The 27,467-nt window shown below is 36.9% G+C and overlaps 1 protein-coding gene across 1 annotated transcript in view; it reads right to left on the reverse strand.

Moving 5' to 3' along the window:
• Nucleotides 1-27,467, reverse strand: part of DPYD (dihydropyrimidine dehydrogenase) — a 960,132-nt gene that overhangs the window by 247,189 nt on the left and 685,476 nt on the right. The window contains exons 17-18 of the mRNA XM_056139087.1: nt 12,892-13,012; nt 11,150-11,269 (exon numbers count right to left, since the gene is read on the reverse strand). Coding sequence (XP_055995062.1) covers nt 11,150-11,269; nt 12,892-13,012 — 241 coding nt within the window. The remainder of the gene's footprint in view (nt 1-11,149; nt 11,270-12,891; nt 13,013-27,467) is intronic.

Raw genomic sequence — 27,467 nt, forward strand, 5'->3', positions numbered from 1 at the left:
ACTTTTTGCTTTGGACTTGGTTCTGTGTGGAGCTCTGCAGAATCATAGTGAGTGGATCTGCGCAGCCCTGAACAGATGCATTTGCCTCATCTATTCCAATCCTTTATCTATGTCATCATCTCTTATCATTTTGGCAATGATGCAAAAATGCTACATAACTGTGTTTCATTACAGTCACAATGAAAAGTTTCCTTGGATATGATGTATAAGTTGTTATCAGGCTTTGTATGGTATTGATCGGTGTAGGCTGGCCACCAGGACATTCCTCTCAGAGGAAGGTTGCAGGTATCTTGCATTTTTAATGAAAAGAATCCTAAATTGACTACAAGCATGACTTGGAAAGTTTCTTAGGGCAAAGTGTAAATGTGCTACAGGTAGAAATAGTGTATATTGAAACAACCTAACTGTTGGAGTACAAGGAGCTTAGGTTTATCAGGTTGCACCTATCACAGTGCTCCAGAGTCACTCCCATTACTTTGTTTGTCTGTAACTACTTCTATGCTCTTTTCCCCAACCAATTTGTAAGGTTTCATCCTTCTAAGACACTGAACTTGTACTACAAGTTAATATTGCCTTTCTACTCTCTTTATGTCTTTTGAATAGTTTGAATCAATGCCGTTTTTGTACAGATACAGGAAGGCAATTAATACTATGCTTTATAACTTAGGACTTAATTGGCTTTGAATATTATTCACTCCCGGGCATCTGCTTTCTCAACTTAAGCCTCAGTTGCCCTCACTTCCCAAGGGCAGGGTCCCGACATGGGACTGGATGGAACCAGGGCAAGCTGGTAAATTATGTGCTACCCTGGCATCGCGATGGGCCAGACCAAGGTGCCACGATTCTTAACTGTAGGTTAAGAGTTTGATCATAGGCAAATGCTGTCATGATCCAAAAGTAATGATGAGACTAGGACCCTGCTGCTAGGAATAGGAAAGATATCTGGCCTGAGGACTGCAGTCTGAGATCGAGATGGCCCTAGGAGAGCAATTCTATAAGCTCATATTTCTTACAGTGTCCATACAAAATGATTTATATTATGTATGCTTATATGTAGCTCGGACAAGGAGAGAAGAAACACATCCAGGGAAATCTGTTCTGGGGTGGGTTGATCAGCTAAATAAAAATCTGTCCTAGAATCAATTTTCCTGTGTGTCCTGACTAGCTTGGATCAGACTGAACTTTTCTCCCCTTCAAACTGCCTTCAGTAAATGATTTCAGTATATTGAGGCAGTTTCCCTTATCTCACAGGAACCTAGCAGGTTTCAGGTATGCAGATCCCAGGTGCTAAACCAGGCCTGATCTTTGGGATGTAGATGCCTGGCTCCAGGCAGGCTGATTTTGGAGATGTATATTCCAAGCTCTAGCAGACTGGTCTTTGTTGTGCTAATCCAAGTGCTTGTAGTTTGTAAAAGGTGAGGCCAGGATTACTGTCCTACAGATGTAAAGAAACAATTTGGATGTAAAGAAACAATGTATGGTTTGCCTCCTCAGTGTTCTTTCTGTAACTCCTTTTGATGACATCACTATATTGCGCCCTTTATAGGTTCTATGATCTATACAAGGGATATTTCAGGGCTCTCTGGGGGACGCGTGCGTCAGAGAACCTGGGAAGGTGGGGCTGAGGACAGAAGCTGAAAGAACAAGGGCGCATGTGCTTGAGAGATCCTGGGGCCTCCATGACATACATCTCTTCCCTGTAATAAACTGCTGCTAAGACCAACCAGCCTGGCCCTCATTTTCTTCCTCCGCCTAGCCATCGCCATCGACCTCCCTGGAGTGGGGAAACGGCCTGAGACTACAGAACGTGGGCGGCGGGAGAGATAGGCCTCTGCCGCCCCCTTGCCCGTCCTTTTTTTTTGTTTTTACACACCTAACCCCTCATAAAGATGACCTTTCTGCTTCTATTGGCTAAGGAAAATAGAAAGAAAAACTGAAGGAAAATGACAAGAAAGAAGCAAATAAAGAGAGAGGAGCAAGAGGCTACTACTTATCCCATATTTTAAAGTTTGAGGAAATATCTAGGTTCATTCATATTGAAATGTTTGTCCTGGAAGAGCTATTATTAATCTATATAAATTAGAATTTTCACAGAGTGAAAAAATTCCCAATCATGAGCTTAATTTTACTCTGTCTTTCCTGCTACCTATTTCCTTTTCAAAGAATTGCTAATCTCCATAAACTGTCTTTAGTGACACTCAGAATGGATAAGCTTTGCATAAAGAATTGCTTGCATTCTGCACTTAAGCATTAATGGAGTAACTTTCGTATTTTCTTGTGTAAGGGCCATAACTGACTGTGCTTAGGGTCCTGGCTCTGCATTTTGGTGGGACTTGAGTGACATACTCTTGAGTTACATACTCTTTCTATTGAGACCTCAAACACTGCGCTATATGACTTCTAAGAATGAATTCTGATCCCCTTTACTATAATTTGTTTCAGACACTGAACTGTGGGCAGAACTTGCATTTATGTATAAATGCCAGAATTCTTTGATTTTACCATATATTAAAACCTTTAACATTATTGTGGAAATGTTATTTAAGTCAAATGTTTTAACAACATGATTTTTTTCTTCATCTACCATTCAATGCATATCTTTAGGCTTTTCCGATTTAGGCATCTGTTAATCACCTGAGATCCAAAGTTACAATGTTGTTCATGGTTGGGTTTTAGTCATACAATGTTTCAACACTTTTCCCTTCATGAGCATTTATTTCTCACCACCAATGTTCCCTCTTTCCCTCCTGCGACCCTCATGCCCCCATCCACACTCCTCGACCCCCTAGCAGGCCTCTATGCCATCCAGAATTATGTAGCAGAAAAATTTGGTACAGGTGTTCCTCATTTGGATTTGAATGAATCTTCCAGATTTTGGTGCACACTAAAGTGGGCAAAGCACCAATCTCCTGAACTCTCACATTACTCAAAGGACACTGGTAAAAACTGGCTACAGTTTAGAAATTAAGTAAAGATATTTCCTTTAACTAATATACATGAATTCTGACACATAAACCATCATTAAATTTTTAATCTCCGAATTAAGGGCTATTCTAATTTTTATTATGGAACGACACACTTGCTTCTGGGGTATCAGTGCCTTCAGCTACTGAGAGCCAATGACTTTTTGATAATTCTCTAGATGATAGGAACGAATGTGTTGACTGTATAGTCAGAATCACACTGGAGAGTTAGGTGTGATGCTTAGGGATTTAAACGGATGGATGGATAAAGAAGGTGAGGAATCTCATTCTAGTCATGCCCTCCTTTCCTAATTTCACTTTTCACTATTTGGTCTTCTTCCTCTTTTCCTCAGGGAGCCAAGTGATTGATAGCCTAATCCAATGACTGTATTACAGCTGCCTCAACTAGGGCTCTTTTCCTTATCATTAGCAGTTAGCCTATGGTTAAATTCACAGCTCACTGCTTGGTTCAGCCCCTGAGATTTAAGGGTCTGGCCTTTAGAAAATATTTAACATAAAACTGAAATCTTGACATACTGAGAACTCAGTTCTCTGCAAGGCTTCTTTAATTAATCCAATGTACTGTACCATTGTTCTGTATGAGACTGTGACATGGTGAACTGTTTCTGAAGCTTACAGAGATGTGTAGTTCTAAATTAAACAGCCACTGATGTGTACCTACAATGATTTTTTTAGCACAGTAGATATGCATGAATCTGTGAATATTTAAATTCAAGCTGAAACAGTGACACAATACTCTCTAGTTTTACTTTCATAATAGAACATTTTTGATTAATTTCAAGCCTGAGATCATTCTTTATGAAACACATGCACGCACACACACATACACACAGAAGAAAGAAATTTAATAATTCATTACCACTGCTGCAAAGGTAAGTTTTCTTAATATGCCTGTCAGAGTCCTTTGGTTTACTAAGTCTATCAAATATTTTGTTAAGAGCTGGTACAAACATTAATTTATTTTCCTAATTGTGAATGAAAGAAAACACATATAGCATCCAGGTAGGCGTGAATTTTCTCTTTTTGGCTCTTAAATACTATTTGATTTTGTCATTTATCTGCAGGACAATAGTTATTTTAAAATCCCTAAGGAAAGGATGCAGACCTTGATCTATGCTTTAAACCTTTGCCCTTGCTCCAGTCCATCGATGAGCTGTATGCATCTATGAATATGGCAGCTGAGTCCCAGATGAAAAATTATGCATCTCATAAACTGCTATTCTGCTGAAATGTCAAGCCAAGGCAAGGCTGTACCTCAAACTCAGCACTTGGCATTTTCCTTCTGTCTGCTTTGTTGCCATGAAGCAAACATGAACAGTGAGGATTTGTGTAGGGCAGGTAGCAGGCGAGCTTACTGTCAAAAATCTATTATTAGGGCTCTGATCTCCTGCACAGCCAACGATGGCCAAACACTGAGAAACTAGAACTCCAGGAAAGGCAACAGAATGCAAAAGGGGATTCTTTGTCAATCTGTACATGAATATATTCAAATGAGCATGATTTAAATGAGAATAGTTCTAATGGTGAGCTTCTCTCAACCAAACTGATAATTTATAATGAAAATTATAATTCAGCAACTTTATTTGATATGCCTACTTTTGAATGTTATGCAAATAAAGAACATATATTTATATAACAAGATCATTAATAATTTGATCACTTAAAATTATGATAGTCTAAGAATGTTTTTACATATGTAAATAACAGACTAGATTTTTTGCATTCTTTTGGTACTTACAAAAAAAGAAAAGGTTTGAGTATGAAATTATTTAATTATTTTCTGGCATGATTTATAGCTGATTTTTTATTCTCTTAAATATTATCTGTCAGGTTATTATAGACATTTAAGTATTAAATATTAAACCTAAGCTCTTATTGATAAAAATTATTACAATAGATAACTGAAAATTTGACAGGGAGTAGGCGTGATTTTCCAAAAGGATTTTATGCATCAATAATTATGTGACTGACATAACAAAATCCATCCCATTAGGAACTACATTTTACTGAAAAAATACCAAGAGTGCTTTTATATTATGTAATTGCAAAGCATCATGTAAGAACTTAAATCAATTCCGACCAAATCTTTAGTTGCTTACATATATGAAAATAGTTATTCAAAGAAAATGTAACTGAAACTTCCAAGTTTCTAATCTATTGTCTGTATTGTAACCATACTCATTATTCACAGTCACTAACAGAAACATAAAAATGTATTAAAATTTATGACTGAAGGATGTTGTATTGGATTTATACTTATCTGAGAATATGAGACTAACCCCCTACATCATTGCATAGTTCCTATAATTCATGTTTAATTATTTTTAAAAATGCAGTGGGGAGGTAATGCTTATTATTCCTCTTTAAAGCTGCTACACTGATTCACAGTTGTGTAAGTTTTCCAAATTATGAACTTTATAGTCATTTCCTACACCATTCTGATACATAGTTAACAACAAATAGCAAATTTCTATCCTTTTGTCTTTTATTGGTATTTGCCAAGTTGATTTTACAGTGAAAACATCTCCAGGAGTCATGTAACTATAATAGCTCAATTGGAATTCAAGTTTAGGGTATCACAGGCTGCTAAATTTCAGACCACTGATTAGTTATTTGTGGAATGAAGGGGGATTTATAGCACATGTAACAAATACATGATTATTTATTCTTATTCAGTATCATCTAACACCTGATTATAAAATTTGGGTTCCTGACATAGAGATCAAATATTGAAGGACAACTTTGATGATTTTTTTAGAAGTCAGTGATATAGTTTTTAAGTATTACTAATGAAAATATGTATACTCTGAAAAGATGATAGTTAATAATTTCACACAACTATCCAAAACTTGAAACTGAACTGAGAATCAGAATTTTGTCATTTGACCAAAGAGAAAAAAAATAGCAAACAAAATAAATTTAAAAAAATTAGTTGATAGTTCAAGCTTATAGAAAACAAATTATATTCAATCTAAAGTATTTATCACTTGGGGGACAGAGACATAGTATAGGAGATAAGGTATTTGCCTTGCATGCAGTGGACCTGGGTTCAGTACCTGGAACCCCATATGGCTAGCAGAGGCTGCCAGAAAAGAGCCTTGAGCACAGAGTGAGGCCTTATATCTTCCTGACACTCCAAGAAAAAAGTGCTTATCATTTCAATAAATATGCCTTCTGTGCAGAAATTCCAGAACTTTTCTTGTGTGTTGGTGTGTGTGTGGGAGGTAGAGTGTGTGTGTGTGTGTGTGTGTGTATAAAACAAACATATACCAGGCAATAAATAACCTAAGAAACCAAAAGTATTTGACCATTCTTACTAATGAAAGAAAAAAAAAACATGATAAGGAAAAACAACAAAACCTCCTTTAAATGAGTTTACCCCTTTGGAAGTTATTTGATTTCCGAGTCTCTTGAAACTGTCTATAAATAAATAAAGGTTATCGTCATAAAATAAACCATAGTAAAGACAAGTCTTTAGTTATGCTATGCAGGACTTATTCTTTAACATTACTAGAAGAATAATATCCACAGGAAGAACTTCAGATGAAAATGTCATATGACAGCCAGATAACAATATTCAGATAGGTGATATTAATTACGGCAGGACTATCTTAAGATATCCTTATTATTTAGGGAAAACTGTTAGGAAATAGTTTAAAATTTTAAACTGAAATCTACTAAAATAAATGGAGGCATGAAAAAATGATTTACTCACCCATGGATGGAGTTTTTAAACAGTAAATATTGATACCAATGAAATTAATGTTTCTTGCAATAAAATTAAGTGAAGATACTGTTTCCTATATGAATACTTTTTGTAGGCATGTTCAGCAGTTATTCATAACAGAAAATATGAACTATGTTACTTTGGTTGTGTTTTGGGACAGGGATTGGGGTTTGGGATGGAAACATCTTGAATTTGGTGGTGGGAAGGTGTAATGGTGGTGGGATTGGTGTTTGAATATTGAATGTAATTAAACATTGTGAACTAACGTAAAAAATTAAAAAAATTTTAAAAAAGTAATGTGGAGTTCATGCCCAATTCAATCAGCTTAATTAATGTTTGAATAAATAGCAGTGCTCCTACATTACAAAAAAAATAAGTGAAGAATCCACTCCCTCCCACACACACAATGCACACCAAAAATAAAATATATAACAGTCAACTTAACTGTGGGGTGACATATGAACTAATTTGCTGTTTGACTTTAACAATTATTCTGGATGGATTCTAGAAAAAGAAAAGGCAGGTGGTAAAAACTCACATGTTGTATCTGTGATACTAATATTGTGACTTATAAGAACTATATTTTAACCAAAATGAACTATGATTGTTATATTATTTCTCTTTTTTTTTCATTTTGGTGATGCACTCCTGGCTCATTCACTCAGAAATTTCCTAAGTGTTGAGAATGACAATGCTATCTCAAGGAAGTTAGTGGGGAGATATTAGAGAAATATCTGAGGTAACTAGTTGGTAAGGCAGAAGATTGTGTCTGTAGAGCTTTCAGGTGAATAAACAAATGCAGAATTAGGGAGAAAGATGCTTTGAAGAGAGGTTGAAATTTCTCCTCCTTTCCCCCAAACCTAGCCCTGTGTCTTTCATCCACTGATTGTTTCTGAATCATCCTTTATAATAGATGACTAAACTAGTGAATAGACTTGTTCCCTGGGTCCTGTAAGTCATTTCACGTCATCATCAAACCTGAGGAAGGGATCCTGAAGATGCCTAATCTTAAACAAAACCAAACCACACAAACAAACAAAACAGAAGTATACAGCTTGCACCTGAAATTTGAAGAGGAGGTTCTGAGAATCTCTACTCTGCAGTTGGTTAATTGATCAGAAACCCAGGAAAGAGCTGAGTTTGTGGATGGCATCTAAGAAGAGGATGATGTTGGGACACTGGTCCCTTTCATTGTGGAACCTGATGCTTTTTTTACTTGGAGGCATCCGAGTTAATGAGAACTGAGTTGAATATTTGAACAATAGCAGAGTATGGGTATGGGAACGTCCCCACACACTTGCTGCTGCCAAGTGGCTGCTACCAAAATAAATGGAAGCATGAAAAAATGATTTACTCACCCAAGAAAGGAGTTTTTAAACAGTAACTAAGTGCTACACAGTCTTTCCTGTCTAAAGGTAAACTATGTTGATATGTTGATTTTCTAGTCAATGTAGAAGGAAATCTATAGTATAGAAGTTAATTAGGAATTTTTGTTACATGAAAATATTCCTTATATTGAACAAGTTCCATCTGATGTTATGACTACGAAATCACTTTTAATTCTCTAATTCACCCTTTATTATCAGGCTGTTTCTCCCACAATTGAAATCCAGGTTTATATATTATACCTTACTCTAAGATTCTAATTATCTATCGGTGAGTCGCAAAATTTCAGTTCTAAAATAACAAAGCTTAGAATGACTAATTGGAAGGAGGTTCCTAACTCCCCTCATGTATAAATCTTAAAGTGTTGTTACAGAATTTTTTCTTTTGGTGATTTACTTGACAAAGCACATTTTACCTCAAAGTTCATTAAATTATTAAATAGATACCTGAAAAGTATGTGTACTAAACAATATTTATCCCAATTTGTGTGGAAGGCATTCTGGCAATTAATTCTATTTAAATTTTTTTAAAAAATACAACGGGTTGATCTGTTTACTTAAGTTCATTGTACACTCATGATCAGGAACTAAAATTTGAAAAACGTTGCTTTACAATGTTTCAGAATTTGGGCTAATGACATCTGAAATAACTCAAATGACGTTTTTAGTACAGGCTCTATGTCTCTGATGGCAGTTTATGCCCCCTTATGAGCTAAAACATTTTAAAAGATTATTATTGCATTCTGTGATAACTTTTTTTAGACTGATTGTTCTACCAAAGTATCTCACTATTTCTATTTTAATAAAGCAGCATGGCTCAAATAGTAGAGATTTTATACTGAGGAGAGAAAAAAATAAAGAAAAAAAACTAAAGAAGACTGAAAAGGGGGAAACTGACATTTCCTGGCAATGAAAAGTATGTGCTGTATTACAATCTAAAATTCAATTCAATTTACACTGTCACTGTCCTCCCTTGTTCATTGATTTGCACAAGCGGGCCCAGTAACGTCTCCATTGTGACACTTGTTATTCTGGCATATGGAATATGTCACAGTTAGCTTGTCAGGCTTTGCCGTTTGAGCGAGACACTCTCGGTAGCTTCCTGGGCTCTCTGAGAGGGGCAGAGGAATCGAACCTGGGATGGCCAGGTCGGCAGTGCAAGGCAAACATCCTACCTGCTGTGATATCTCTCCAACCCAATTTAGTTTTCACATTAAAAAAATTTTGATAGAACTAGGAATGGCATTTAGCCATTTTGATATTTTCATAACTCCTAACATTTGAATCCATTATTATTTAATACAATTTTCCTAGGCTAGGTTTTACTCTAACTCATTCTGAAGGTACTTCATTATAGAATTTGCTCTGCTCTAAAATATATTACACTGTCTGTTTAAACCATTTTTCAGATTCTACTACTTTGAGTTAAAATAAACATGACTTAAAAAAAACTATTCATTTTTGTCAATATCAAGAAAGGCTATTTTTAAAACAGACTGTTTAATGTAAAAAGACTTCATTTTATACCCATTAGAAATGAGGCACAGGCTCTTAAAAGTGTTAGGGACTTTTTGTTGTTAAAAATGAAAGTTTCACCCAAGATTAGCTGAGCTTATAGCCCAAGTGAATATTTATATGTGAATTTATAAATCTTAGAAATGGAGTTTTATGGAAATGTTAACAGGCCCTGAGGTGTAGCTGGACTTGTTTTCAGGTATGGCTATAATTTCCAGTGTGTGTATGCTTAAAGACGGCAACACAAAACACTTTTTTTTCTAATGCTGTAATTTTGTAGTTTTATTAGACTGAGTTATAGTATGGGAGAATATTCAGAAATTGCAGCTTAAATGAGAAAATGTGAATGGTGTTACTTATATAAAATACTACTGCAATAGTTCTTTTATTAATTTTTAATGTTCAGCACCCTCTGTGACCTCCTTTATTCTCTTGCTGTCAACATGGCAGGCTGGAAAAATTGAAATGGGCTGACAGAAAACATAGTGCACGTTACAGTCCAAATGGAGTCTCTCCACTCCATTTCTGCAGCAATACTAACACAGCCACCCATTATTCTGCATTATAATATTATTTAAGGCCCCATTTGATAGCTCCTGATAAAAGAGAGCTGCATCTACATCCTGAGTAGTTTCTCATCATCAGCTTTTCTCTTTTTGACATTGTGGGAATGACATTCGATTAAAAGCTGAGTTTCATCTTTTTATTGTTTTAATTACTCATGGTTCATAGACACATCTCATGCTCTCAAAATTCAACTCTGCAGCATGGACAGTTGCTTTATTTGTGTCTACACAGTCTCACCCAAATGCAGAGTTTGGTTTGATTCATTGATACTTTTCCTGAACAGTGGGATACTGCTATGTTATGTATATTTACCACTGTCTCTGTCACCAAGGAAACTAATCCCCATACCAGTAAAGTCAAGAACCTCACTGCATTGTCTCTGCAAGACCAAGTTCATGTTATCACAGTAACAAAGTGTGCAGGGCAAAATTGCTGAAGGGGTCTTTGGGATTAAAACTCCTTTTGTTTTAAATGCTACTGTTTGATGAACAGACTGCCAAGGTGTGAGGTCTGCAATAGCTGTTGAAGCTATAAATTGATGTTTTAATGGCTTGGTCCAAACAGCTGTGAAAGCAATCATTTCTTCTGAAAGGTAGATGTCAAGACTCCAGGAAGAGTGGGAACTGATTCAGACTATGAAAGAAGAGATCACAAGCAGGGGGCTCCTCTTTTCCTCTTCCAAATCCCTGCTACTAGCCTTTACTAGTGAGAAGACAATTGTGACAATGAGAAATTCTGAAGTAAGAAAGAATCACAAGAGAATAGAATTCATGTACAACCTTACCTTTGGAATCTTATTATATTGTACTACCAGTTATTTGGGTATTTCATATTTAACCTGTTAAATTTGGTATAACTATTCAAAATGTTGAACGAAAATAAACTGTAAGAAAATGAGACTATAAATTATTTTAGCTTGCAACATAACCTCCAAGTTTTTCAGTAGACTTCAAGGATTGGATAGCACCTACCAGACACTCCTCCATAAGTAGTTCTCTTGCCAATGCCTACTGCTGGCCAGGGTGTACCATCAGCTTTTAATCCCATCAGGCCTGAGACAGTGTTAGTGGCTGTAACACCATCAGCACCTCCTATGGAAAATACATCAACATTTACCTGTAGCTCTTAAGGGCACAATGGTTAGAATCCAACAAACCCCCAACACCCCAGTTTTTTTTAAAAGCTGAAACCAAACCAACAAACAAAATAACCGTGTGAACATTTGCTACCACTCAAATGCATTCACTAATTTCTTTCCTACAATTATGTTTAAAATTTAGACATAAAGGCTTCTAATTGCCACCACTTTTTTCGATTATTATGCAGATTTGTACTTTTTAAATATGTTCCTATAGGGTAATTTTTCAGGTAATTTACAGTAAAGGTAAAGGCCCTCCCGTTGATCGTCGATTTGCTTGAGCGGGCCCAGTAACGTCTCCATTGGAGACTTTGTTGTTACTGTGTCTGGCATATTGAATACTCTCGGTAGCTTGCCGGGCTCTCCGAGAGGGGCGGAGGAATCGAACTCGGGTCGGCCATGTTGGCTGCTTGTAAGACGAACGCCCTACCCGCTGTGCTATCGCTCCAGCCCCAATTTACAGTATCTTTACAAATCAGTATGCAATTTCTATTGAATACATACAAACAATATGATGATCTGTAAATTCACACTATGACAGCATTATTATCCATCTAATAGATATTTTCTGAGAATATGTTTAAGGCAGAGTACCAGACTCCGGACTATTAAATAGCAAATGAACTCAGAAGATATTTCACGTTGTGGAAACTGCTATCATTTTCACTTTATTAAAACTTTCAGGGGCACATAGCTGGAAGCCTGCCTCATGAGCAGAGGGGAGAAGGCAGATGGAATAGAGAAAGGACCACTAAGAAAATAATGGCTGGAGGAATCTGTTGGGATGGGAGATGTGTGCTGAAAGTAGATAATGGACCAAACATGATAACCTCTCAGTGTCAGTACTGAAAACCATGGTGCCCATGGAGGCAGGGGGATGGAGGGGAAAGGGGGTATACTTGGGAGATTGGTGGTGGGGAATGTGTACTGGTGGAGGGTTGCATGTTTGATCATGGTGTGACTGTAACCCAAACATGAAAGCTTGTGACTATCTCACGCTGATTCAGTAAAATTAAAGAAAAAAACCTTTCAGGGCAATAGTGCAGGGGGTAGGGTGTCTGCTGTGCCTACCCAGTTGAATCCTAGTATCCCATATAATCCCCCAAGTCCTGCCATGATGACCACTGAGCATAGAGCAAGGAGTTATCCCTGAGCACCCCTGGGCATGGCCTCCCATAAAACAAACAAAAGCTGCAATAACAAAAAGTCTTAATTGTTACTGATAGACGACAACAAGTGCTTTTGATGAACTCTATGAGGTCCTTTATTGGGTGGTGGTTTGTTGTGACTGTGCTGGTGTTTAACAGTTTTTATGTATTTTAGTTACTTAGTCAGAGAAATTATAAATGTTCTTTTTCCAGACTAAAATGTCAAGCCCAATTACTAACTTCAGTACAGGTATGAACCTAGTGCATTTGTGAAAGTATGTTCTCCATTTAATACTGTTTAATACTGAATATAATAGTCTAAGCAGACATGTCCAGACATATGTGGATAAAAATACTGGGCATGTATGACTACATAAATCAGGAACCCACCAATTTAAAGAAGCTTAGAAGCATGATTTCCTCTTACCTTCCTTTGCAGCCTTTGCGATGCTGACGATATCAGTGACATTTGGGGTCAACTTGGCAAAAAAAGGAATCCGAACAGCTTGCCTAACCCAGCGGCAGATGTTGCGCACCAGCTCTGGATCCTGTTCAAATAAGTCAGTTAAATATAGAACATAATTAAAGAATTGTGATCACATGTGTACTGGAACAACAGCAAAGTTAGAGATGTGCAAGACAAATCCAACTTGACAATGAGTTACATGATATATTTCTCAAATTCTTCTTCAGTATTACACCTAGACTCATTAGGGAACTAAGGTTAACACACTTCAAGTGAACTGCAAATTCATCACATAAAGGTTAAATTCCTCAAGGGAGTCTTTGGAAAATGAAATTACAAAGAGCTAAATGGAAGAAAATGTTTCTCACTTCCAATTAAATAATATCAGAAATAAAATATAAACTTTTGGTGCTAAGTTCAGAAAGCATTACAGAATTTCTAGTGAACTCCTTGGTAGAGCCCAATAAAAAATATTTCAAACTACTGTGACTTTGGACAGAACTGTATCACATCTGTAGCCTGTTGTTTTCATTATTGGAAGAATCAATATTATTAAAATATATTCAAAAGAAAACTTTCAACTTCTTATTAAATATAATTATGACATATAGTTTATATGCTAATATGTAGTAATGCAGTGTTGTAGTAACTGATCAGTAATTTTACCTTACTTTTAGAAATGTTACCTTGATCTATGCAACATTTTTCAACATTCATCTACTTGAGAGAATTGATCAAATGACAAATAAAATATCAAATGCTCATTTTCAAAAGCAAGGAACAGACATTTTCCTGCTCTTGTTTCTTGTGATTTTTCAGGCTTCTGTTTCCACATGGGATAAGTATCATTTAGAGGGCAATCATATCTTTTCCATTGAAAATAACTTAGCTGTAGTAATGTTCTTTGCTTTTTAACACATACAATAGTCCTTCTTTTTTTTTCATTACTTTTAGTTCAAAATTTATTCTGACAGGTACTGATAATGCACTTTGATAAATTACCTTAAAATATGCAACAGCAATTCATTATTGAACATGGTAATGTTATCTGAGAAAGTTAAAATGTTTTTTGAATAAAAGAAAAAGCCAGAAAAATATAGACATATTCAAATGATGAAACGGTAGGCAAGTATATTATTTGTAATTAGTATTTTCATATGTAATAAAGTTGCTTCTTGCATTTTAACCTTTGAAATTCTTTTAAGGTGAGATTTCTAAAGTTATAACCTTTAGAAAGAACCTTTTCACTTAGTTGTAATGTGTCTTGATCTGTCATTTTGTATTAATCTACAAGTGAGGCATTTGTAAGATATTACAATGAGGTAATTTCTGTTGATCATTATTGTCTTCATTCAGCAAAACTAACAATTTTAACAAGAATCTTTGGCTTGGCTTGTTCTCTTTTCAGAGCAGTAATTTCTTCATTAAACATAAATATTAAAAAAGCACTATATGGAATGCTCTACAGGGCATACAGTGCATTATGAATAGTAAAATCTGGAGACTTAGCTGTACAAATTCTAACTCATGAAAATGGAGATCTGCCCCTGCCCATGCAATGTTCATGAAATATTTATAACCACTGCATTGGCATTATGAAGGCAGTTGCATCTTTGTGACTTTCATTTTTAAGTTATGAATTTCCATGGGACTTAGCCTAGAAATGACAGTAACTCTAGATGATATGAATTGCATGTCCTTTGTGAAAGCTCTCTTTAAGGTAGAATTTGACAATAATTTAAAGATCACTTGAACTGCATAATACAAGTTGCCTGATAAGAATTAGTAAAATGAATTTAAAAGATTACTTGATTCCAATGGAGTAAACAGTAGTAGCCTGATCTAGGATTCCAGTGCTTTTCAAAACTAATAGTAAGCATGTCATCCTAAGTTACTCTGAATGTTTATCATACTTTTTTTTTGGTGGTCATCAGTTAGAAATGAATGGATTTTATTTAACAGTTGTTAACCATTATTTAACAATTTAGAATTTGTTTGAAGTTTTTCAACCACAAAAAAGAGATGCTGCCCCTTGGCTACTATTTGTTACTTGGACCATCTATATCTATTTTGAGATACCTGAATTTCTATGCATAAGGTTAGTAGGGTAGAAATATAAAAATACTCTCATCTTCCTATGCAGTCGTTTGTTGCTGACTAATAGTATATCTAGATGAAACACAATTAGATTACCTGTGAGTCTTAAAAACTTTTAACTTGCACTAATGTGATCATTAATGATTGTCCTATAAATTTTAAAGTTTTCTCTGACAGTCATAAAAGGGGGTTACTTTAAATCAACTAAAAAACTGGTGAAACTAATCACTGTCACTGACACTGTCCTCCCGTTGTTGACTGATTTGCTCGAGCAGGCCCAGTAACATTGTGAGACTTGTTACTGTGTTTGGCATATAGAATACATCACGGGTAGCTTGCCAAGCTTTGCCATGCGGGCGAGATAACTCTCAGTTGCTTGCCGGGCTCTCCAAAAGGAGTGGAGGAATCAAATGTGGGTCAGCCACGTTGGCTGTGTGCAAGGCAAACGCCCTACCCGCTGTGCTATCGCTCCAGCCCAGGTGAAACAAATAACATGATAAATTTAATTTTTATACTGTGGGAAGTAGAGGAGAAACTATAACTTCTCAGTTTTCTAGTTTCCCCACAATTTTAATATGAGTTTAAAATCTAAAAGCAATTGATACTGTCTGCATCTTGACCTTCTCCTTTTCTACTGACAGCAATGCATGACACTACCTATCTTAAAAAACAAGTCAGTTTTAGAATCTTACTGAAATCAATTGTAGAAAATGTCAAATTAACCCCAAATCCTCAAAACCTAATATATTATAGAAAGATATCATTTCCTAGAAAAATAGGAACATTAGCATAATCCATTCCCACAAAGAGTAAAAAAAAAAAGACATCTTTGGGCTGTTATACTATTCTAGGCACACAACATTTTAAAGCACAAAATTGAAGAATGAAAATGCCACACTTTAATATACATAAAAATATAGACAATGTCTAGGTTTAAGAAAAACTTGGATATATTTAAGTACAGAGCATTTTTAAAGCTTAAAAATACAAGAAAATTTCTTTACAAAACATGGGACAATTCCCAAGAAAATTATAGATGATTACACACAAAAAGAACTTAACATGTGTTTAACAGTCTAAATTCACAAAAAGTACACTTGTATCACTAAGTTTTCTACTTCTAGTCTTATTTGTATTAATAATTTTCATCTCTGGGCTAGAGACATGGTACATGGTGTCAGGCATGTGACTGCATAGAACATTGGATGCTGCCTACTGGTTAGAATCGCAGGTATCACATGTGAATGGTGGCCTGAGCACCATTAGGAGTCACTCTTGTACACAGAGCCAGGGATAATTTCTGAGCACTGCTGGTGGTGCCACCTTCCTTAACCTTCCACCCCCACCCCCAGTAAAAATAACGTTTATCTCTCTAAGCAGCAACTTTTTCTGTATATTTATGTGTGTGAATCTTTAATACCTGTTAGTTCTTTCTTTTACATTTATATCATCACCAAAATAAGTTTAAAGAAGAACTTGGGATTTTTCTCTGAGGGAAATATGGTACAGCATCAGGAATGAACTGATCATCTTAATTCTGCTAACTCTGGTTGCACATTGAGGGGACTCTACAAATAAGATTCCTTGCTGATTTGAGGCCCTAAAATAATATCTCCATTGTAGGAAAGACATTTCAACCAATTGCCTAGGGCATCAAAGCTCTTTGTTTTCAAGCCCTGTTCAAAGGAACAAGATCTATAAAATGAGACTGTGAGGATTTCTTGATAAGCTAAATTGCAAGTAAAATTTTGACTTTAAGAAACATTTCTCTTCAATTTACTTGGTAATTTTCACTCAGTACATTTCTATTCAAAATAGTTTTTCTAGAAGGTGGCATTTCAATGAATCCACTGAAAATTTTTACCTGTTATAAAATGCTTTCCACTAAGGTACACTTAAATCTTAATTCACGCAACACACCATGAAACAACCAGCATTTTTATTATGTCCACTTTTCCGATAGAGACAAGTATGGTCCAAAAGATCAATCTGAGCACCCATTTCCCCTTCTTAATTCTCTTTCCCATTTTCATCTCTACCAAAATTGCGCCCTAAAGTGAAATTCAGCTATCAGTTGTAAACTACAACTATAAAAGGAATCTACTTTATTTATACCTATAAGATTAAATGTAGTTTCATGGTAATAAGCTTAGGTGATGATCTTATTCTTATATGCCAATAAAAAAAAAGGAAAGTGTCAACTGTGCAAGGCAGTTAAATACTGTAGGTACAGTTATTAGTAAATGCGAAGATTGTGAACAAGAATGGAGATTTTATTATTTTTATGTTGGGGCCCAATTTGGTTGTGTTAAAGGATTACTCATGGTTCTGTGCTCAGGAATCTCTCCTGGTAGGGGTCAAGGGGGCCCAGTGAAGTGTTTGGAGGGTGAACTTGGGTTGGGTACATTCAAGGTAAGCAATTAATCTGCTCTACCATCTCTCCAGCTGCTCAAATAAAAAATTTTTAATTAATTTATGCTTTAGCATGTGTTGTTTATGTATTAGCTTTTCTGTGAATCCTACCAAAAATCACTTTGGAGAATCCTTACATCAAGGTAAACATACACTTGCCAATGAACTCACAAGTTCTACTTTTAGGTGAAAATTTTACTTTTACCAAGAAACAAGGAAACATATCGAAACATATCAACACAAAGACTTAAAAGCAACTGTAAAAATCCCCGATATGAGAAATAGGCCAAATACTTATTAATATATGAAAATAGAGTTAATTATGGTTTATCTCCATAATAAACTAACATTCAAAATAAAAAGAAATTCAAGCATCATTCAACAACTTGGAAATAATAAAACATTTCACTGCTTTAAGAAATATATACATAAAAATTTATATGCTCTCTAAACATGAAAAAATTCCACAAAGGAAAAATGATATTGGAAAGAAGGCATTGGTTATGAAATATGTTTTTTGGGTGGCATGGAGAAATAAAGTAGGAAGATGCACAAATTTTTTCCAAGAAAATGGAAATATCCTATATTTACATCATGGCTATGATTGTCTAGGTGTAAACATTTGCCAGAATACATAAAATTTTAGATGTAAATAGTCATCATGCTAAAAATTTCATTTATAGTTAAAAATATACTAAATATATGTATTAAGAAGAAGTACTGTTACATATCAAGTAATGTAGTGTTTATTCTTTCAACAAATATTTTCTGACCACAAGAGATTCATATTTGTCTGTGCTAGATTCTAAATTTAGGAAGTGAGAAATCTTGACTAGTCTTTCAGAAAATACAAGATAGTCACAAAAATAAAATACAAAGTATAAAAAAAGATTTTTTTTATCATGTAACTGTGATACTTTATCATTTTAGATTATTTTAGAACATGTGTCCTAAGGCTTGGCACACAGGAGGAATTCAAAATAAAATTTGATTCGATAGGGCTCTTATTGTACAAATTAACCCTGCCTTATTTCTATTTACTTAAATAACTGTATTCAATTAAGAACTAGTCATCACGTTAAACAGGAGGGATTTAATGATTGCCACTATTCTAACCCTATTCTTAAAAGTTAAACAAAACAACTTTTGTTGGAATCTTTAGGTTTTCCATTTAGTACCACCCCCCTTTTTAAAAACAATTTTCATTTATTGAATCACCATGAGAACAGTTACAAAGCTTTCAGGTTTAAGTCTTGGTCATATAATGATCAAACACCCATCTCTTCACCAATGCATATTTTCCACCACCAAGAACCCCCACATACCCTCCCATCCACCCTCTCCCTACGCCTGTGAGGCAGATGATTTCCACTTAACTCTCTCTCTACTTTGATTACATTCATTATTTCAACAAAAGATGCACCATTATTATTTGGAATTTTCCTCCAACAATCAAATCTACTGAAAAGGCATTGTGAAATAATTTGTTTTCTATTGCTGATTCTGAAGACCATATGATGTCCGATTTTGGACTTCTGATATTTTACTAATTAAGTCTGGAGGGATTTCTGCCAAAAGCCGCATAGTTCCGAGATTGGTTTGTGTACATCTGGGTCCATGGTCATGCTGGAGAGCCACTTGTAAGGGATAACTCGTGATCTCAGCAGGGCAAGAAGGACGTGCTGGTTCTGCACCCCCCCCGCCCCCCCATCTAATGAGGCCACAGTTGGTCTGTCACCACCACCGGCTCATACCTGGCTGTCCAATAATCTCTGAGGTGGTGGCCACTGTGCTGCAGTGGGGGGAGGGGGGAAAGGCAAAAGAGACAGACGCCCTTTCCCTCCTGGGGGCATGGCGCCATAGCTTAATGCATAGTCCATCACATTTCTGCCAAAAGCTGTTGGGTTTCGAATTAGGTCTGTGTGCCTCTGGAGCCATGGCTACCCAAGAGCCACTCATGGGGGGCAACTCGTCATCTCAGTGGAGCCCCCTTTTTTCAGTACTTCTTATTTTAGAATTGATAGGTTGTTCTTTCTTTCTTTCTTTCTTTCTTTCTTTCTTTCTTTCTTTCTTTCTTTCTTTGCAGGGCGTTTGCCTTGCATGTGGCCAGCCAGGCCGAGCTGGGTTCGATTCCTCTGCCCCTCCCAAAGAGGCTGGCAAGCTACGGAGAGTATTCTGCCCGCACGACAAAGCCTGGCAAGCTCCCCATGACGTATTCGATATACCAAACACAGTAACAACAAGTCTCACGATGGAGATGTTACTGGGCTCGCTCGAGCAAATCGATGAACTCCCCTCCCCCCACTGCAGCACAGTGGCCACCACCTCAGAGATTATAGGACAGTGAAACAGCATAAGGTACAGTTGTGGACTTACAAATTTCTGTGCTTGGGTTTCAATTGTACAATGATCGAGTTCCCATCCCTCCACCAGTGCACATTCTCTATCACCAAAAATCCCTGTAGTCTTCCCACCACCCACTTCATCCCCTCTATCCCATCCCTGCTCTGTAGTAGGGCATTCCCTTTTGCTCTCTCTTTCCTTTAGGGTGTTGTGATTTGCAATAGAGGTATTGAGTGGCCATAGTGTTCAGTCTATAGTCTACTTTCAGCATACATCTCGCATCCTGAATAAATCCTCCAATCACACTTTGCATGGTGTTCTCTTCTCTACCTGAGATCCCCTTTCCCACAGCATGTGCTGCCAGCTTCAAGCCGTGGAGCAGACCTTCTGGTACTTATCTCAAATATTCTTGTGTGTTCATCTCCCACTCTGTTACTTTACATTCCCCAGATGAGTACAGTCTTTCTATGTCTGTTCCTCTCTTTCTGACTCATTTCACTTAGCATGATACTTTCCATGTAGAAACACGTGCATGTAAATTTCGTGACTTCATCTTTTCTAACAGCTGCGTAGTATTCCATTATGTAGATGCACCAAAGTTTCTTTAACCAGTCATCTGTTCTTGAGCACTTGGGCTTTTTCCAGATTTTGGCTATTGTGAACAGTGCAGCAATGAACATAGAAGTGTAGATGTTATTTCAACTGCAATTTTTTGCCTCTCTGGAATATATTCCCAGGAGTGGTATTGCTGGGTCAAATGGGAGCTCAATTTCTAATTTTTTGAGAATCGTCCATACTGTTTTCCAAAAGGGCTGCACCAGTCGGCATTCCCACCAGCAGTGAAGGAGAGTTCGTTTCTCCCTACAAAAGCAACAACACGGGTTGCTTTTGTTCCTTTGGATGTGTGCCAGTCTCTGTGGTGTGAGATGATATTTCATTGCTGATTTGATCTGCATCTCCCTAAAGATTAGTGATGAAGAGCATTTTCTCATGTGCCGATATGCCATTCGGATTTCTTCTTTGAGAAAGTTTCTGTTCATTTCAACACACCATTTTTTGATGAGGTTGGATATTTTCTTCTTGTGGAGTTCTACCAGTGCTTTGTATATCCTTGATATCAACCCCTTATCAGATGGGTATTGAGCGAATATCCTTTCCAATTCTGTAGACTGTCTTTGTATTTTGGTCAGTGTTTCTTTAGAGGTGCAGAAGCTGCTTAGTTTAAGATACTCCCATTTGTATATCTCTGTTTTCACTTGTTTGGCCAATGACGTGTCATCTTTGAAGATACTGTTAGCTTCAATGTCGTGGAGGGTTTTGCCAACCTTGTCTTCAATGTACCCTAAAATTCCAGTCTGATGTTGAGGTCTTTGAGCCATTTTGATTTTACTTTTGTACATGGAGTTAGGTAGAGATCTGAGTCCATTTTTTTTGCATATAGCTCTCCAGTTTTGCCAGCACAATTTATTAAAAAGGCTTTTCTTGCTTCACTTAACATTTCTTGCTCTTATATCAAAGATTAGATGCTCATATATTTTGGGGGGGTGTCAATGTATTCAACCCTGTTCCATTGGTCTGCAGCTATGCCTTTGTTCCAGTACATGCTGTTTTAATTATTACTGCTTTGTACTAGAGTTTGAGGTTGGGGAGGTTGATTCCTCCCATTTTCTTTTTTCCAAGAATTGCATTAGGTATTCGTGGGGGCTTATTGTTCCATATTAATTTCAGGAGTGTTTGCTCCATTTCTTTGAAGAATGTCATGGGTACAGTTATAAGGATCACATTGCATTTGTACAATGCTTTGGGGAGTATTCCCATTTTGACAATGTTAATTCTACCACTCCATGAGCAGGGGATATCATTCCAATTCCTTGTGTTCTCTTTTATTTCCTGAAGTAGCGTTTTTTAGTTTTTTTTTTTTGTACAGGTCTTTTACATCCTTAGTTAAGCTGCTTCTTAGATACTTGATTTTCTGAGGAACGACCGTGAACAGGATTGCTTTTTTCATGTCACTTTCTTCTCTTTCATTATTTGTGTATAGGAAAACCATGGACTTTGGGGTACTGATTTTATAGCCTGCAACTTTACTATACAAGTCTATTGTTTCTAGGAGTTTCTTGGTAGAGGTTTTAGGGTTCTCTATGGAAAGTATTACATCATCTGCAAATAGTGAGAGCATGAATTTTTTCTTTCTTATATGAATACGCTTAATATATTTTTCTTGCCTAACTGCTACTTCAAGCACTTCCAGTACAATATTGAACAGAAATGGAGAGAGTGGGCATCCTTGTCTCTTAGATTTTCCTCATTGAGGATGATGTTTGCCATAGGCTTGTGGTAGATGGCTTTGACTATATTGAAAAAAGTCCTTTATATACGCATTTTAGCAAGGGTTTACATCATAATTGGGTGCTGGATCCTGTCAAATGCTTTCTCTGCATCTACTGATATGATCATATGGTTTTTATCTTTTCTTTTGTTGATATAATGGATTATGTTGATTGATTTCCAAAAGTTAAACCATCCTTGCATCCACAGGATGAATTCCACTTGCTCGTGGTATATGATCTTTTTGACAAGTTTTTGAATTCTATTTGTTAGTATTTTGTTGAGAATTTTCACATCTGTGTTTATCAAGGATATTGGACTGTAGTTTTCTTTCCTTGCAGTGCCTTTGTTTCATTTTGGTATTACAGGGATATAAAAGCATCATAGAAACTGTGAGAGTTTCTTTTTCTGCAATTTCTTAGAAAAGCTTGAGAAGAACTGGCAATAGGTCCTCTTTAAATGTTTGCAAAGGGGCTGGAGAGATAGCACAAGCGGGGAGGGTGTTTGCCTTACATGTTGCTGACCCAGGTTAGATCCCAGCATTTCATATGGTCCCCCAAGCACTGCCATGTGTAATTCCTGAGTCTATGAGCCAGGAGTAACCCTGTGCATAGCTGGGTGTGAACCCCCCAAAAAAATGTTTGGAAAATTTGCTAGTGAATCTATCTGGACTTGGGCTTTTGTTTTGGGGAAGAATTTCGATTACAGTTTAAATTTGCTTGATATTAATAGGACTAGTCAGGTATTCTATATCTTCTTGTATCAGCCTTCAGAGATTAGAGGAATCCAGGAATTTATCCATTTCTTCTAGGTTTTCTTGTTTCATAACATACAGACTTTCAAAGTAGTCTCTGATGATCTTTTGAATTTCTGTGGTCTCTATTGTGATATCCCCTTTTCATTTCTGATTCGCCTTACTAGGGTTCTCTCTCTCTCTCTCTCTCTCTCTCTCTCTCTCTCTCTCTCTCTCTCTCTCTCTCTTTTGTGAGTCTTACTAGTAGTTTATCAGTCTTGTTTATTATCTCGAAAAACCAGCTCTTGGTTTCATTGATCGTTTTAGGTTTGGTTTTGAGTCTATGAAGTTTCTAAGCTTTTGTTTATCCACAAAATAGTGTACCATTCCTTTGAGTTTGAATGAGAGTTTAGCCAGGTAAAGTATTCTTGCTGAAGCTTTCAATTAAGTGAGTTTTTTTTCACTATACCTCACCATTTCCTTCTGGATTGGAGAGTTTCCTCTGATAGGTCTGCTGTAAATCTAAGGAGTGCTCCTTTATATGTGATTTTCTTCTTTGACCTTGCTGCTTGTAGTATTGTGTCTTTATCCTTGGCATCTATCATTCTAATTATGATATGTCTTGGAGTGTTTTTGTGAGGGTCTCTTTTAGCTGGCTCCCTTCGGGCTCCTTGAATCTGAATGCCTGCATTCTCCAGTTTGGGGAACTTTTCAGCAATGATTTCTTTAACTGCGGCCTTTTCATTGGGATTGTTTCCCTGTCCTTCTGGTACTCTGATTCTAATATTGTTCCTCTTGAAATTATCCCCTAGTGCTCTGATTCGTCCTAGAGCTATTTTGAGGTCTCTTCCCATTGTGTCTTGTTGCCTGTAGGTTTCCTGCAGTCCATCTTCAAGCTCACTGATTCTGTCTTTGACTTTAGATATTCTACAGTTCAGGGCTCACACTGAGATTTTTATTTCCTCTACCGAATCCTTTATTTGTGACACTTCTGTGTGTAGCTAATCAATTTCTGTTCTCATTTTGTCCTGTAATTTCTCGATTGTCCAATCCATTGTTTCTTTCATGTCCTCCTTTAATTTACTGGATATCGGTGCCACTGTTTCTTTGAGTTCATTGAACATCTTCAATAGTACATCACTGAATCCTTTAGTGGAGAACTCATATTTGTGAATAGCGCCTATTGAGGCTTCTGGACTCTTTTCGTCATCCTCTCCTCGTGTTGGGGATTTGCACTATTTCTTCATGTTGTTGTGGTGATATGGAGACTGAGATGTAACACCATATTGCTGGGTATGGGTAAAATAACTCTGGATACAGCCCCCAAATAGGCCATGCCCACTTCTGCAGAGACCACACTCCCTGTGGCAGAGGCCACACCCTCTGCAGCACTGTAGCTGGGGAGCTGGGATGGGAAGGCTGACACAAACCTGAGAGGAAAAGAAATGGTGGCAGTGGTGGGGATCTGTGTGCCACCCACTAGGGCGGACATGTGGGGTGGGGGCTGGGATGGTCTGGGTCTGAAAAGGTGGCTGGGACATGGGAAGGGTGGGTTGCGAAGGCTCCACAAACCTGGGAGGGGAACAAAATGGCAGAGGTGCTAGGATCAGCTTGCCACCCACCAGGGCGGCCATCAGGTGGGGCTGGGATGGTCTGGGTCCAAGAAAGTCAGTTATTCCCCTTAAACCTGCTTTCACACTTTGTCTTTGATCTCTGGATTCTGTTCAGGAAAGTTGTTCACTTTTTATTTATTTATTTATTTATATTTGTAGTAAAACACCATGAGGTATAGTTGTAGATTTACAATTTTTTGTGCTTGGGTTTCGATTACACAATGACCAAATACCCATACCTCCACCAGTGCCCATTTTCTACCACCATGGGTAATATCCCTCCCACCCCCATCCCTCCCATCTCACCCTGCCTCTGTGGCAGGGCAATCCCTTGTGTTCTCTCTCTCCTTTTGAGTGTTGTGGTCTGCAAAAGAGTCTTTGCGTGGCAAACATGTTCAGTCCATAGTCTACTTTCAACATGCATCTCCCCTCCTGGGAGGATCCTCCAAACACCCTTTATTTGGTGCTCCCTTCTCTATCTGAGCTGCCCTTTCCCCTAGAATGCCCGGCTGGCCTCTAAACTATGGAGTAATCCTCCTGGTGCTGATCTCAGCTATTCTTGGGTATTAATCTCATATTTTGTTTCTTTATATTCCCCAGATGAATGCAATCTTTCTATGTCTATCCCTCTCTTTCTGACTCATTTCGCTTAGCATGATGAAAGTTGTTCACTTTTTTTAGCAGCTAATGGAAACTTGCATTTATTTATTTTTATATTTTTAAATACCATTTCCTATGAATATGATATTGTTTTCCTTACTTTCAGATAGCATTTCCCCAGCATATTATTTCTCTGACAATCTTCTCATGGGTTTTCCTCTATCCCCACATACATAGTGTCAGATGTTTAAACATTTTATGCACTCACTGCTTAGTTAATTCCTCACTATCATGTTTTCTTTGAGTCATTATTTTATGGCTTCTAATTCTCCAGCTACTTCAACAGCTCCCTTCTCTACTTCCAAGTGACTAATGGAGGGTTTCACTTATGAAAATGACTCCAATTTCAAGTCTTCCCTTACATAGTCTGTCCCAGATGTATATTCCTAGGATTGTCCCTTTTGTATCAGTTAATCCCAGTTGAGAACTTAATGAACTCTTTGGCTTTGTAATAAATTTGAAGATACACCTGTCTAATTCAATAGTTCAACAGATATCATCTGCTCACAATTTTATTTGTTGCCTAATGAATATATTAGAGAGACTGAACAATGGAACTGCTGTCTTGTTGTGTAAATTGTCATAAGTTTCCATTCCAGGAACTCATATAATGATCCCCAAATGAGACTCAACTTATTGTCTTCGAATCAGTTATACCTAACAAGGAGAATGGCTAGGCAAATCAATGTATATGCTAATCCTTATTCCAGTTACATGCCTTTTCTGAATACAACCAATTAATGAAAACTCATAAAAACATAAAAAAGGTAACATTTTCCCAGATGTATTAGTTTTTAATACCCCATTTCATGTCTGCCTTTGCTTTTATCTTCTAACCACTTCTTACCTGATCTGGATGCCAGTGAGTCTTCATACCTGTTGATATGTGGCTAACGCTTTCTTGGCTTATATTTGTTGGTGATCACGTATAGGCATTCATTTATTTCTGTATCATAATGATTTTACTTTGCGGTTGCTATATATATGTTTCTATTTCCTTTTTTTAATTTTCATCATCTTTATTTTCCTCACAGGCACAAACATGGATTGTAAGAAACACGTATAGTTTACAGAAATTACAACACTCCAAAATATTTGACATTTATTTTCTAAAACAGACTAGTCTTTTTAGCATTTTTTATACTGGGTTCCCTGTAAGACCTTGATCTCTCCTTAAATGTGCCATGCTATCCATGTGTTCATTCAAATGATGGCATTACCTACCATGCTGTCCAGTTTGTCTACTAATCAGGCTATGTAGTATAACCTAGAATATCTAAATATAGGAAAAACTAGGGTATGCACATGGTTTACTGACATCATCAGTAGACGTTCAAAAGTACAGTCAGCTGAGCCAAACTGAAGATCATTAGGTTGCTCATAACTACTCAGAACCCACTAAAGAAGAGTGAAGTGCATATTGAAATGAAGACCGTCACTTTTTCTTTGGATTTATTACAGATATGTGTGAGTATTTAATGTATGATAAGGAAATTTTATTCTTGGGGTTTGAGCGGTAGTACAGCATGCTGGGCATTTGCCTTCCATGCAGCCCGCCTGGGTTCAAACCCTGCCATCCCATATAGTGCCCAGAGCACCACTAGGAATTAATTCCTGAGTGCAGAGTCAGGAGTAACTTGGCATTGCTGGCTGTGACTGGTGGGGGCGGGGGGTTACAGGGAACAGGAAAAAATAAGTAGGTTTTATTCTTTTTAGACAATTTGGCATTTGTTTTCTTAATAAAAATCATTTTTGTAAACATTGTAACCAGGGTGGTAGATGCATGTTGAAAGTAGGCTATGGAACAAACATGATGGCTGCTTAGGGCCTATACTACAAACCATAACACCCAAAGGAAAGAGAGAGTAAGAGGAAATGTGTTTGCCACAGAGGCAGGAGGTGGAAAGTGGTGGAGTTGGGGGAGGGACACTGGGAACACTGATGGTGGAGAATGGGCACTGGTGGCAGGATGAGTACTGGAACATTGATTGAAACATAATCCCCAAAATTTGTAAGTCTGTAACTGTATCTCACGATGATTCATTAAAAAATAAGTTAATAAATTATGTCTTTCTTGAAACAGCCATTATCATTATTGTAAATCAAAGTATCAGATGCCATTGGGCTACACTAGCATGCGACAGGGACAAATGGAGACGTTACTGGCGCCTGCTCGAGCAAATCGACGACTAACGGGAAGTTAAGTGATTAAGTGAAAGTATTTAAATAAAATTTAAGTAAATTAAATTAAAAAACAAAACAAACCAATGTAACCATAGATATTCTATACATATTTTCGCCTAGTCACTTCATCTTTATTTTCCAGTGCTCAGGTTTGAAAACTACCACAA

This window comes from Sorex fumeus, unplaced genomic scaffold (genome assembly GCF_029834395.1).
Source record: "Sorex fumeus unplaced genomic scaffold, SorFum_2.1 ptg000131l, whole genome shotgun sequence".
NCBI lineage: Eukaryota > Metazoa > Chordata > Mammalia > Eulipotyphla > Soricidae > Sorex > Sorex fumeus.